Below are 14,179 nucleotides of genomic sequence, written 5' to 3' on the forward strand. Positions count from 1 at the left end.
TGTACAAATTCCAGTTTTATTTGTCCATGCATATACAATATTGGTTTCTTAGAACAACACTGGTTTTAACACTTCCTTGCTGCTTCCAAACAACAGTTTTGAAGAACCTGTAACTATAGCTTAGTCCAATCTTACCAGTTGTGAACAGTAGAATGTGAGCTTCATTTGTGCTCATGGGACATAGCTTTAGTCTGTTGGCACAGTATTTTTCCCTTGTAAAGAAAAACATAACTGAAGGTTTACTAAAGGCCTGTTCTATAGGTACCTCCTTCCTGTTACAGCCTTCCAAGGCTCTTTGGTTTCAGGACAGCTGTACAGTGACTTCAAAAGTGACACTCAACTGCAGCCATTTCTGATTTCTATGTATTTGCCTTCTCAAGCGTAAATAACTTAATTTTTTCATGGTATGAGCACATTATCACCATGGTCTGGTGGTGTCAAGATGCGTATCTCTGCCCCTAGTTGTCTTGAGTCCCTTTATTGAAGATGTGTATCTGGGACTTGGAGATATTCCTGTGCTCAAGGATGAAGTGATGCTGATCACCCTTTTATTTTGGGAGGAACCTGGGCCAGTGTCTACTTGGCCAAGTCTGCCTTTTTGCTATCTGCCTCTCAGTTTAGAATGCTGCTTCTGTGCCTCCTGCCTTGGCCATGTAATACAAAAACTGTTTCTTTCACTGGCTGGTATCCTCTTTGCTGGAGCACTAGCTGATGTCTCAAGACTTCTGCTAGTCTTGACTGTAGCACAGCAATTGCAGTGTAAATGTGTTATCTTGCATAAATTTCTCAACCCTATGAGCAGGATTTGGTTATCTTCTTCCAAAGTTTGCTGAAGGTGGTTTGCAGTCTTTCGTTTTTTTCCATAGTTTATGGCCTGTCAGGGAGTGTGCTAAGGCAGGACTATTGAAGACTACAGAAGGGGACTGACTTAATTTTTTTTTTTTTTTTGGGTGGGGGGGGGGGGGGAAGAGATGTTCATCCTTCTGTAATCTTGGGTATTCCTTGATGCCTTGGCTGACTTTAGTACCAGTCTTCCTGGAATCCTTTTCTTTGCAATGCCTCTTATCCTGACAAAGATCTCTATCAAGGGATTGCAATCCATTAATTTCTATATATTCAGTTTATCTTGTGGACTTTTGGTTAGCAGAGCATTAGATACTGTCCTGTGCAGCAGTAGCTTTCCAAGAGAGACTTACTTGTGCATGTGAGGACAAGAGATTCTACATGTGAGCAGCCTGACTAGCTGCTTGCTCTGTTTTCTGTCTTTGTTTTGTGCTCCTTCGTTTTCAAGAACAGATCTGGGCTTTCCTTGAGCCCATGAAGATTTGTCTGCCAGACACTTCTGCTTACCACATCTTGGCTCATTGCAGAATACAGTACAGGCTTCTGCCCCTTCTTCTGCCTGCAAGAAGATTTTAACTTGTCCTGGCTGCTTTGGCTAAGTACTCCTATGAGCCTGGGAAAAACAGCATTCTGTATCCGCTGTGCACAAAAATGCCATTTTGGTGGCTGTTACCCGTGACTAAAAAAAGTTAACACAAGGCTCGCTGTCACTGTGGGTCAGCTGCTTGCTGTGTTCTCTAAGGTGGTCTCCATTAGAGTTCATGCTGTGTTGTTTTGTAGTGTGCTTTGGGATTTCAGTCACCCTATGTATGTCCCAGATTTTCTCAAGTCCTACTTCAAATTGGGTAGAACAGAACTGTATGTTATGGGATACTTTTAAGTGAACATGTGTATCTATGATCTGTCAGCAACTGAGCTGGAGTTCCTCTAGGCAAACCAGAGCTGCCTTTAAACTGGCTTTTATGCATGGCACTCACTGTAGTCTGTTTTACAAACAAATCTTTAGCTTGATTGGGTTGATGGTGTTATACCCCTTGTTGCCATGATGTGGTACTGTCCAAGCCAACCTAAGGCCCAGCTCTGTTTCCATCTGCTCGGACTGCAAAATTGTTCTGCTGTCACTCTTCTGTTGTCTGTCGTTGAGACACTTGTTTGTTAGCTGTGAGTGGCAAAGGAGTATGTGATGAAGAAAGCAAGCAAGCTTTTCCATTCATAATAGTAGCTTTCTAGAGAGGCTTTCCATTGGGATTCAGTGACTTCAATTTTGTTCTTCAGTTGGCATTCCTGTTCATGGGTCTTGGGGTGGACCCCAGTGTTGATGACCATACCACTTTCTTGTCTGCTCTTGATAGTGGTGGTGACCAGTTCTGGAGGTGCCTTTGAAGCAGGGCAACAATAGATGCTGCCTTTCAAAAACAAGCTATTTGTACATGCATGTGTACCCAAGTGAAATTAATATTGGGCATCTCATTTTGATAGGCTAATTTTACAATAGGAGAAAAGATGCTGTTCTTAAGGAAATCTAATTACAGTGTTTCTAAATAATTAGTCCTTAAAATATTTTAAATATAAAAACTTTCTGTAAAAATATGGTGAGTAAATGCCAAGTTCTTCATTAAGCTGTTACAGAAATTCAGTAGTCTTAGATGCAAACAAAAACACTAAGATCACAGGTGGCATGCAGGTTTATAAAGAGATGGAATAGCATTAACAAAATTGAAGCATTGGAGAGACTTCTAATGGAATTGTTTTTCAATGCTGTTTAAAAATATGTTTTGATACACTTATTTTTTTGGGGTCTGGTCTAATCTGCAGGTTGGTGACTTACTAGAATATGGATGGATAGCATTTCACAGCTTTCCATCACTGGAGGCTTTGTCCAGAACAGCTGCAGCTCCTTCAAACAGAGGAAAGCTTATTTTTTCTTATGTGTTTAAAGGTTATGCTGTGCTAATCCACTAGGTGGTAGGCGTTAATCATCCTCTAAATAAATGAACTGCAGTGAAATTTGAGTGAAATTTCACTCAAGCTTTACAAAAATACTTGAAGATGTATTGAGATGCTATTAGCTTTGTTAAATAAGTTAACTGTCATGATCCTGTGTGAGAAGGTGGAAGGGAGAAAATCAAAATACTTCTGCCAAGCAGGGAAGCAAAAATACACTTGAACCAAAAATCAGTGAGAACCTCAATTTTTCTTTTTTTTCTTTAATAAAGCTGAAGAGATCTAGTGCTGTCCTTGAGAAACAGATGTTTTCCAGTTTCTTAGAAGAACAGGAGCTTGGGAGCGATTGTCTCTCTCTGGCTGAGGCTATGCATTGCAAATCCACCCCATTACACTTCTTTTGAGTTTTCTATTTAATACTTTCCAGTGAGAACGGTTTCTGGCCTGAACTACAGGCAAATTGGAACAGCTTTAGTCACAGCTGAGTCCAGCTAACTAGAACTGAAATAAACAGTTGGGTTCAACTCTCTGCTTTCCAAGTGGTCATCTTGCATTGGTTAAAAGAAAAGCTAAGAGGGTGAGTGCAAGTTACTCTACAGCAATCTAGAGTGTGAGCTGAACAGTTGTCAGCTGCTCCATGGTAGCTTTCTGTAAGCATGTACTTGCCGTGCCCCCCGGCTGGTGTATAGTACCTTGTTCCTCTCCCGTTAAGTTACCACGCAGTTGGTGACTAGGATGAGTGCGTGTGGGCCGTTGAGCGGCTGTCCTCATATGGTAGCTTGTTACCCTTCTGGAGCCTGTTTCCATATCCATATGCTAATAACGTTGCTAGTAAGTAGGTGTGTTTATAGTACGAAAAATAAATGAGAAGAAATAGGACTTGACTTAGAGCATTCTTTCCATGAGTGTAGTCTGATAGAATACATAGAGATAATCTGAAGTGAGTGGTTCTTTCATGTTTATAAACAGGATATGGTATTGGACATGAGAAATGTACTTGTGAACATATTTTGGTTTTATTATACACTTTTAGCTGCTGTTTAAACTGGCTGAAATTATCTTCTCCTCCCCCTATTAAACCATTTGAATGTGACTCCCCTTTCCTTGCTGTTTTCTATCCTGTTGAACCTGGTTATTAAAGTCCAGCTCTTCAAAAAAAAGAATTTGAAAAAAAAATTGTTCTGCACTTGGCTGTTTTTATATCGTCTCCATAAATTTAGCATAAGCCTACTCCTGTTTACTTATAGACAAATGTATTTATACATAGCTCGTGTCATCTGACTCAGATAGAAATTGCTGCTTTAAGCAGTCTATTGTACTGAACAAGTGCTGTTCATTATAGTAACATTTGTTAGGAAACTAGTTTTATAACTTTTATATAGTAATATTTTAATTTTTCATGATCATTGTGTTTAGTTACTTATGATAATGTGCATTTAATGTATGGAAATTCCTATTCTTTTCCTCCTAATTTGAAATCTTGCTACAGTGCATCTGCAGAATTGGGGCCTAACTGTGGCATCTTGTGCAGGTCTGCAAAACTGTTGTTGCCCACATGCTTACCTCAACAGTACCCACAGTCCTCAGTGAGGTGGTCAGAGCTGCTATGTTTTGGCCTGGGTTGGTAGTATGTGACAGTCTGTTTTGTTTTAGTTTGTGTTGTATTTGGTTGTTCTTATGACCTCTCGGTGTTTCAAGTGCTGGGAAGATTCCTAACAAGTGGCTTAAGTTCTGTGTCAAGTTGCTTTTTTTGATAGTGTTATGTTGGTTTTTGAGTCTGTAGGAGGTCTCCAAATTTGACTGTGGGATAAGACGAAAACCTCCCTTAGGCAGGGAAAAATGGGTGTTTCGGTGTTTTTCTACATGACCTACTTGTTCCTTGGGAGGGCCTCTGATACTAGCTCAAATATTCTGGGATCTGAGAAAAGAAAAAGTTAAACACTGCATCTAAGCATGCTGTCAGCAGATTTTTCTCAAGGTTTCTTTAGTCATCGTTTTGACAGGGAATAATGCAGATGAGTGGAATGAGGTAATACATCTTATTTAGGATGGATTTTGAAAGCTGAAGGATGCCATTTAGTGCAGAAGCACAGGTTTGTCCAGTTGAATATCACTCTGAAAAGTTTTATTTTTTTGAAGTACAGTAGATTACCTACAAACATTAATGTAACACTCAAGCATTTTTCATTGTGGGGCTTCCTAAACAGATGCAAAGAAGGCTGCTTACTGTCAGAACATCTCAACAGATGATTGACTGATGCATCCCCTTCTGCCTCCTACTTGTTTTTTTTCAGTTCATTTGACAGACCGTATTTTCCTTAAGTGATTTTTGTTTGTCCTGGGCTTTTGCCTCAATGCTGTTACCTTATGCATAATACTCTGTTCTGTTTTCCAATACAAGTCAAAAGGAGACAAACTCTGCTTCATATACTTCCAGAATACTTGACTTTTAGACAGAAGTAGGAGTTTCCAGACTGGAAAACTAATTTCAGAGGGTCTTGGAAGTGTCGGACACATTGGTAACTAACTGCAGCTTTATCTAGGAATGAGTCTGTGATGATGGTGGATCATAAGAGGTTTGGTTAGAAACTCTTTAAGTGAGGTGTCAGTCCAAAAACATTCCCTGGATGTCTTATTGCCCACCGTGTTTCTCAATGACAAGTTCACTTCGTTTTTTGCAGTTGAACGTTTCTATTAAGAGCATTGTAAACTGACTCCCTCTTGCTCTTTATCATGAGGAGTGTGACTTGAAAATCCAGTCCGTAGGGAAGAAGAGTCTAGAATAGAAATATTTTCTTATGAGCAGTTATGCTTGCTGTGATAGCTCTTTCCTTCCTTGTTTTAAATGGAAAAACCACACTGCAATGTGAGATCCTTTCTTGCATTTCATTGTCTGGTAGTGTATTGTCAGTAGGTCAGAGAGGAAGGTCAAAAAGAGTAGATGCTTGCTGGATGCAGAAAGAGGTTTTGAGGTAAAAATAACTTCATGCCAGCAGGTAATAATATCTTTTACTATGTTAAATGTCCTGACTTTGTATACAGTACACTGTCACAAAATTCTTCCATTTTGCAAACTTGCTATTTTGTGTTTGCTTTATTTGATGCATAGGAGCTGTCTGCTTCTCTGGAGGTGGTGTATGGTCAGGTTCATGAAGCAGATGAGTCTGAGGAGGTATTTGAGCGGTTCTTTAAATGGAAGCGTGCTAAAACGGAGGAATTCATTCATGTCAGAAATAATACAGATGCTGCTCTGCAAATTCTCACTGACTGGTTTGGTGGCATCATAAAGGTAAGGCAAGCAGTCCCTCTATCCTCTTGGTCAAAAAGATGAAGTATGGTGCTATGTCAAACTGAACTCTTGCCCAGTGGGTATTAATAGGAACAGCTACCTGCTGCAGTGAGTTTGTGCATATGAACAACAGCACTAAGCTGTGGTACCTTGGTACCGAGGGAAGCATGCTCTTTGAGGGAATGGGCTGCTAATCTACCTCTGTGCTTAATGTTACTTTGCAGTGAGGTGGTGCTGAGTGAGGTTTTCTGCTTTCATATGGGGCAGGGTGGAGAAATCTTCTGTATAAAGATCAGTACTTTTGTGTAACTGCTGTACGGATACACTTGCCATTCATTTTGCAGTTAAAACACTGCAATTAGTTCTTTCAAGTAGCCTTTGAATGGAGAGAATTCATATTTTAAAAGGTGCTAGTTTGGAATTGTTACTGAAAGAGTTAATAAAGATCCCTGTAAATGAGGGCTTAACAAGCTTGGAAAAACCAATCTGACCTGAAATGATCTAACTACAAATTGCAGACAATTTTTATTTTCCCCCCTCTCCTTTGAAATACTGAGCGTAGAGAGTTTATGCAAATAAAGTTGTCCACTGTTGTTTGCATGTACTGTAGTATTTGATGCCAGGATACAGTTCTGAACCACTGTCCCTTTTGATCTGAGTTGTAAGAGGTTTGAAGCATTGAAGTGAAGGTGTGTGTGTGTGTGTGTGTGTGTGTGTGTGTGTTAAAAGAGGAGTGATGGTGGAAGTGAATGTCATCAATTTAATTCCCTTTGTTTATAAGGAAAGCACGAAGCGGGGAAATAAGCACAGGGACAGAAGATAATCAGAAAGTTGTTGTTACTCTTGCTTAGTTCAGTAATCTTAACCTTCTGGGAAAGACTGTAAACTGCTCTCCCTCTCCCTCTACTTTTGCAGACCCAGCTTTACTGATCTCCTTCCTGTTGCTCTCATGTGTAAATAGTCTGACTGCTTCAGAGGAACCTTTCTGTCTGTGTGGACTATTCATAACCCACAAGGGTCATGCCATTCACCTGCCATAGTAAATAAATTGTTTCTGCCTTTGTATTTGTTTATACCCAGAGCATTTACTGTGGCCGGATGCTGTTACGAATGGCTTTGTTCTGTGACCTGATGATAAATGCTACCTGGCAGCAGTGCAGGCTTGGTGTATGTTCAATGTGGTATACCGTTAGCAAATGTAATTACGTACAGATGCTTAGAACCATGCCAGTTGTTAGACTGGGCAAAAGCTGTGCAGGTGTAGTTGTGTGATAGCTCTGTGCAATTCAGACTCATTTTGCGTATATGAAAAAGTAACTTAAATTTGGTGTAGCGATCCATTTTGGCTTGTTGACCTCTCTCTGAACTGTTTGTGGAAGAGTCCAGATTTGAGAGAGAGAGAGGGAGAGAGAGAACTTAGACTTTGTCGCTGGTTGATAAGGGACTGGTAGAACAGGTAATTTAAAATTTCTTCCTTAATCCTATTTATTTCAGCATTCAATGCACAATTATTCTATTGCTGCTAATCTAACTTGTAGCTCCTGTTTTAAGGAAAACTGAAAAACTGAGCAAAAGAAACACTTCTTTAGTGTTAAAGTTATTTTAAACATATGCTCCTCTTCCTCTCTGTATTTCTGAATCCAAATTAATCTACTGTAGCATCCATTAAAATCTACAACAGAAATGCATCAATGACAGGAAAATGTTATTTTCAGGGATTGAATGGCTCTTTGCCAGTGTGTAGCTTGAAGCTTTGAGGAACGGTATTCTTTTTCAAAACATCACTGTTGAAAGTTTTTCATTCGTTTTAGTTCCTTTAAAATTGAATTAATAAAATGTTCTCACAGTCTTAGCTGTAGTGGAATGCCTGTGCTTGGTAAGTGAAGGGATGAGGTGGAATCTGCAGGTGTCTTACTATGCCTGTGCATCTTGCATGTCAGTTACAGGACCATATTCTCATTTCATTTCTGGTTGCCTGTGCAATCTCCCTTTTGCAGGTATGAGTAACAAAACTTTGCCAAAACAACAGGCTTTACCTCTGACAGGGTAACTATAATCTGATGATATTTATTTATTCTCTGGTGTTTTCTGTGTCTTATGCAGGGATGAATAGTTGAACTGGCTCCTGGAGGTAGAATTTTATTTCAGTATGTTTAAATTTGAAGAACACAGTGAACTAGTTACCTATAAAGGTTTCTTTTGATGACATCTACAAAATGCACCTTAATTTTAGTAGTACAGATACTCTGTTTCAGAATTATGTGCCAGAAGTACTTTTTTTTTCTGACTTCTTTGAAAACACTTAGGGTTTTCTGGTGAAATCTTCAACTTTTTCCTCCTCCCCCTTTTTGATCAGTTGATCAAGAGTAAAATAGATTGCCAAATGTGTGCTTGTATGCAAGAGGAAATGCTATGTGCAGGAACTTCAGATTGCAGTGCTTTTCAATAGCTATTAATTGTTTACGCATGTTGACTTAACATGGAGACTTCGGGAGCAGTTGCTTTGAACAGTTACTTTTGAATTTGCTTATTTGTGTTTCTAATCATAAACCTAATTTAGAGTTTTCTTATAGCAATCTTAGACAAATATGTTAAGGCATTTTGTTCCTGTGATGATAGCTCAACTGTACTCATGAACTTCTCATATTTTTCTGATAAAAATGATACATGCAATCAGAACTCCTCTAGCTAGAGTTTAAACTAATGAAACATGCGTACTGCAATAATTAGCTCTCCATGTGGCAATTTAAGTTGAAGTGGGGCACTCCACTTAGCACATGCATTCTTGGGCCACACGTGCATGTCTTGCATTGAAGCATGAGGCTGAAATGAGTTTGTTCAGTGCAAAGTTCAGAAGAGGCTTTTGTTTCTTGACCTGTTTGAAAACAATAATACAGGTGGAGCACTTAACATTTTCAAAGTAGCATCTAGTGCTGTGGGAATATGTCTTCATATGTCGTCTTGTGTGCTGCTCTATGTATAGAGAGCTAGTGATGATTAGTTTTATCTTTAGTGTTGCCTTATCTCTATTCAGTTTTGATAGACGAGTTGCAAGTAACTTGCAAGCATTGCTAGTATGGCTGAATGCTTTCTTAGTGGGGAAAGAAGCCTTCAATACTTGTGCAGAGGCAAAGATACAAGGAGGGGATCGATTTACTTCAAGTCCATTCTTTCAACGACTTTCACTAGGAAAACGTTAAAAACATAAAGCTCTCTCAGGGATGAAACTGAGATACCAACCCTTGGTGTGGGCCTCTTCTGTTTCACTGTGTGGGCAGCACAATGTTAATTTTGACATTAGACTCAACAGGAAATGGGTTAGGATTCCTCTACTCTTTCATTTCTGGTAAAAATGAAAGTGAGATTAGGAAAATAAAACCTGATCAAGAAATACCTTGCTTTTGCCTAGTGAATTTTAGTGCTGTTAGTTCTAGAAATTGTTATATCACTCAAGTGTCATCTACTTAAAGGTGATAGTTGACACAAATCCAGATTAGATTTTTGGTGGTATTCACTCTTCATTTGTATCTTTTGCTTGTTTTTTGCTATCCTATCTGCTTGCTAACTCTTAATTTCCAATTGCAATGCTGTTTTCTGTTCCCTGCCCTCTCCCACGCCCAAAGTGTTTTGACCTAATGTCAGAAGCATCTTTGAATTTGGAGGAAGTGATCGGCAATGTGGATGAAGTTCTAAAAAAGGTCGAGTTGGATATTTGTAAAGAACTGGAGACTGACTCAGCTGTAAGTTTTGGTCTTCCCTATTGATTTCTATGTTTAATGCATCTTTAATTTCAGTTTAAAGCTTTTGTTAAAATACCAGGTGAGTTTGTTCATTATGGAGAAGGATTTTTGTTTTGTGGAAGTGTGATAGAAAAATCACTGAAGTTGTTTCCTGGAAAGGGAAAAGCATGCATTTTCCAGGTAACGATCAGAGGTCAACTTTGTATAATCCAAACTTACCTTTCTGACTGACTTAGCTAAGAGCTACTGGGCAGACTGGTTCTCTGCTTTATATGTGCAGAGAAACTTTCTTTGGGCTATTCTGAGTTTCAGTGCCTGTATTGAAGAGGTAGGTGATGAAAAGTAAACTTATCTTTTAAATAATAGAATTGTATCTCTGAATATGTTTACTTTTTCAGTCTTAAGAGATGAATGGTTTTTCATCACCACCTTTTTGAACAAATGTTCTTGCCTTATTGGGATTTTTTTTCTAATGCTAATCTTCTAGTTGCTTACCTTTTTCAGAAAAGCATTTCTTCCGTTCTCTTCTGCTAACTTTTTGAGGTATGTGCCTTGTCTACACTGAGAGTGTCTACTGTGCCAGAAGAACAGTTGTATCACCACAAGTTGAATGTGTCCTCTAATGTAGTGTCGTACTAACAGTAAATCACCAGTTCAGGCTGTGCTTTTGTGACTGCTCTCCTTAATAAAATTGGTGACCTTTTAGAAGAAGGGCTGTGTACTTGATGTTTTGTATTTGTTTAAACATGCCATTTTTAAAATTCTTTTATAGCCTTTGAAATATGAAATGGAGTTTCTACATAGAAGTGCCAGTCAGTTTTATTCTACTGAAACTGCTGGAAACTGCTCTTTAACACTTGGTAACTTTCCATATCTGGTCTCCTCAAGAAGAGGAATAAAAATCTGATATGTAGGCTCTTCTATTAACAGCTGAAATTTGTCAGTAAGGATTTTGTATATTAAATGTTAGTACTGATCAATGGAGATTTATTTCTAGCCTTCAATCTTTCTCTCTGTTTGTAATTCAATCCAGGAGCATGATGAGGCAGATAAGCAAATAATTACAAGTGCTTACAATAAAGTTATACATAAAATTCGTCAAGAGCAACATATGATCACTGTCATACAGAACAAATACTTGGCCAGTGTTGAGGTTAGTTTGCACATTATTTATTTGTCATATAGACCTATATTAGTAACCTTTTCTGACCCAGTTTCTTTTTGAGACATGTTCTTTTATCTTTCCTGTTGGAAATCATAGGAATATTTTGATGATGAGAGATTGAGTTAAAGCATAAGAACTGTAGTTGTTCATTATGTAGCCAAAGTTTCATTTTGTTTAAAAATAAAAGGCACTTTTTAAAAATAAAGAATGGAAGCTAGATTCTTCTTGATCCGTTACAAATTGATAGGGTGTAGTTTGAGGAGATTAAGCCATAAGCAGAATGTTTTCCAGAAGGTTGTGAAACAAAATAGAAACCTGTTTCTGTGGTAAAGACCCTGAAAAGCCAAATTCATGTAGGGTTTGGACAGTTTCTCTAAGACATTGGACTAAAGCATGCTTAAAATAGAACATTTGAAAATTTTCTCACTTTCTTCTTTTCTAGTTCAAAAAACAGGCAGTGGAATGGCTGAATAGAAGACCTAATACGGACAACTTATTATCAATTAAGAAGACTCTGAAAAATTTAAAGGCCCAGTTAAGGTGGAAGCTGGTGGAAAAGAGCAACTTTGAGGAAGTACGAAAGTATTGAAGTTCTTTTGAAATTGTTTTAGAAACATTAATTTAGTATATTCCAAATAAGTGGTAACTGCATGAAATAGGTTTTCTGTACTTCAAAGATGTGTTCTTCTAAGTCCTGGTTAGGTTATACTATGTTACAGGCAATATAAAATCCTTCCCAAAATCCTGCTGCTAGGTTGAGCTAGCTCTGAAAGAGGTCCTTCTGGGAAGGATAGAGGCCCTCCTGGTGACAGTTTCTCACTGCTTAATACTATGTGGCCAGTCTTTTCTCTTTACTGTGCTGGTTATATGGTTACTTCCATTTTCCATAATGCCTCTGTTACACTAATAAATCCAGAGGGTGATGTTTTTGCACTTAGTTCTTGCTTTGGTGAGGTTGAAGTCAGTCTTGTCTCTCCTGTTTAAGTATATAAGAATAAGTACATTAGACTTTCTTCTGCCTGTTGAGCCTTCGTTACCAAAGTTGTCACTCTCAACACCAGCCACTTTGCTAATAACACATGCCTCTCTCCTTTGGTGACAAAAGTCAACTTTGCTTTAGTTTTCTGGGTTCCCTTCCTACCTCTCAGGTAAGTTCAAAGAACATAGATATTGCTGTGGAGTCTGTGCTATTTGCTTCATTAATCTGTGATTAAATCACTCTGATGCTTAAGAGAAAGAACCTGTGTATATGTGTTTAAGCCTTGTAAAAGGGCAACAAGCTTTCAAAGGGATTTAAAATGAATGATGTTAATGAAATCCACTGGCAAGAAGTTTCCTAATAAGTGAGGTGACATGGAGAAAATACTCTTAGGAGAGGGAGGTGGGAAAAAAGAAAAAAAGTAATGGAGGCTGGCATTGCTGGTAAACATGTGATGTTGCTGTTGTGATTATACATCAACTGATGTAAAAAATGGGGGGGGGGGAGAAAGCCCCAACATTTCCAAAGCCCCCCTCATTGACTTAAGAAGCAAATAGGCAGAGGGGTGGAACATTCAGTCTGTCACAAAGATAAATGAAGCAGCTTTTCCAGCTGCTGATTAGGTCTTATGAGAGGCTCTTGGATTTCCAGGAAGGAGGCTGAGTAAAATGTGCATTTGAGAATGCACTTAGTTTTCATATCAGTTTTGAAGTTACTTTTTAATCCTTACATAGTAGGTTAATTGATATAATAGCAGTGTGAGAATTATACATAGTAACTTTGTTATTCCTTGTGCAGTCTGATGATTACAGTGAGTTTGAAATGGCAAGAATAAAGGATAAAATTGCTAAACTGCGAAATAGTGTTCTTCAGGAAATATACAAGGAACAAGAAGAATATGTAAGTATTATTTAGGCAGCTAAAACAAAGCTGTATGAGACACATCTGCATTTCAGTCACTTTAATGTGTGTTCTTGATGAAATAAAAAGTGGTTTTTATGGTACTGAATATTAATATGACCGTTTTTGGGTGGAACCTCCAAAATGAGATCGCCCTTCTGGAAGAAGGGGAGGGAGGCTGATCAGTTTTGTGTGTTTCTATTTAAATACAGTCTCTCTAAGACTCTAACTAGAAGGGTGGGAGGTGAGGAGGTAGAAATGGGACTTGCAGTTCTCAACCCAGAACTGCTGCAGGTGACAGAGCAAGCTGAGTTGCTGAAGAAAGGATCGTGAGGTTGTTTTCTTTGTCAAGGCCTACTAAGGCCTACTGCAAAAAAGATGGAATATCTTCCTTGATAGCACATGAGCTCTTTAGGGCCTTAGTTACCCACCCTTGGGGGCTTTCAAAAATGTATCCATGTTGAGCTGCTATATTGGCCTGTTTTTGTTGTTGCTGTTTTGTTTGCTTTGAAAAGAGAACGGCAGTTGTATTCTGAGTGATGCTGCCAAGGAAGGTAAGACAGTATGGTCATGGTAGATGTTCTTTTGAGTGTTCTGAGTGTGTTTCTGAGTATATACGTCAGAAGCTAGCGCAACCTGAAGCTGTGGGCCATGCTTTTTTTTCATTCAGGAGAAGCTTACATATTTGGTACAGAAATGGTTCCCTGAGTTGCCACTTCTTCATCCAGAAGCAGGAATTCTGAGCTATATGGTAAGCAGAGATTGTTTCCTTGAGTGCTTCCTGCACTGTCAGTTATTGTTTAGGGCACTATTGAGGCTCTGCAGCAACCATGATCTGCACAGTCCCTGCCTATCTGTACTCTTGAATATTCTTTTCTCTCCTTCCTGCCCCTTCCCCCCCCCCACCCTGATTTTCAGGGAATGTGTTCAACTTTGTCTTGCCATGGTGTTTTGCATACAGCCAGCCTCTTGTAACAGATGCTGTAGTATCATTTTTAACATGTCCAAGCTATTTCTGTGCTTGAAATTTGTTGAGGAAGAGTAGAGATAATCAAAGTTTCTGAATCTTAAGTAGCTCTTAAATGCGATGCCCTTATACTGTGTGTACATGTGCTTCAGAATTCTGGTGGACTTCTGACGCGTAGCTTGGAGCGAGACCTTTTAGATGCTGAACCCATGAAAGAACTGAGCACAAAGCGGCCTTTAGTGTGTTCAGAAATTCAAGATCAGAAGGTTCTTTTAAAGGTAATATTGTTACTGACTTCGGTATAAGCACTGCAAGGAGCCCTTGGCTTATTAACATACTGATTCTGCTTGAA

General features: G+C 38.8%; 1 protein-coding gene across 1 annotated transcript in view; it reads left to right on the forward strand.

Moving 5' to 3' along the window:
• Positions 1 to 14,179, forward strand: part of STK31 (serine/threonine kinase 31) — a 41,300-nt gene that overhangs the window by 16,880 nt on the left and 10,241 nt on the right. The window contains exons 11-17 of the mRNA XM_062567809.1: positions 5,897 to 6,076; positions 9,700 to 9,816; positions 10,850 to 10,969; positions 11,424 to 11,555; positions 12,759 to 12,860; positions 13,531 to 13,611; positions 13,980 to 14,105. Coding sequence (XP_062423793.1) covers positions 5,897 to 6,076; positions 9,700 to 9,816; positions 10,850 to 10,969; positions 11,424 to 11,555; positions 12,759 to 12,860; positions 13,531 to 13,611; positions 13,980 to 14,105 — 858 coding nt within the window. The remainder of the gene's footprint in view (positions 1 to 5,896; positions 6,077 to 9,699; positions 9,817 to 10,849; positions 10,970 to 11,423; positions 11,556 to 12,758; positions 12,861 to 13,530; positions 13,612 to 13,979; positions 14,106 to 14,179) is intronic.

The sequence above is a fragment of the Rhea pennata genome, chromosome 2 (genome assembly GCF_028389875.1).
Source record: "Rhea pennata isolate bPtePen1 chromosome 2, bPtePen1.pri, whole genome shotgun sequence".
In the NCBI taxonomy this organism is placed as follows: Eukaryota; Metazoa; Chordata; class Aves; order Rheiformes; family Rheidae; genus Rhea; species Rhea pennata.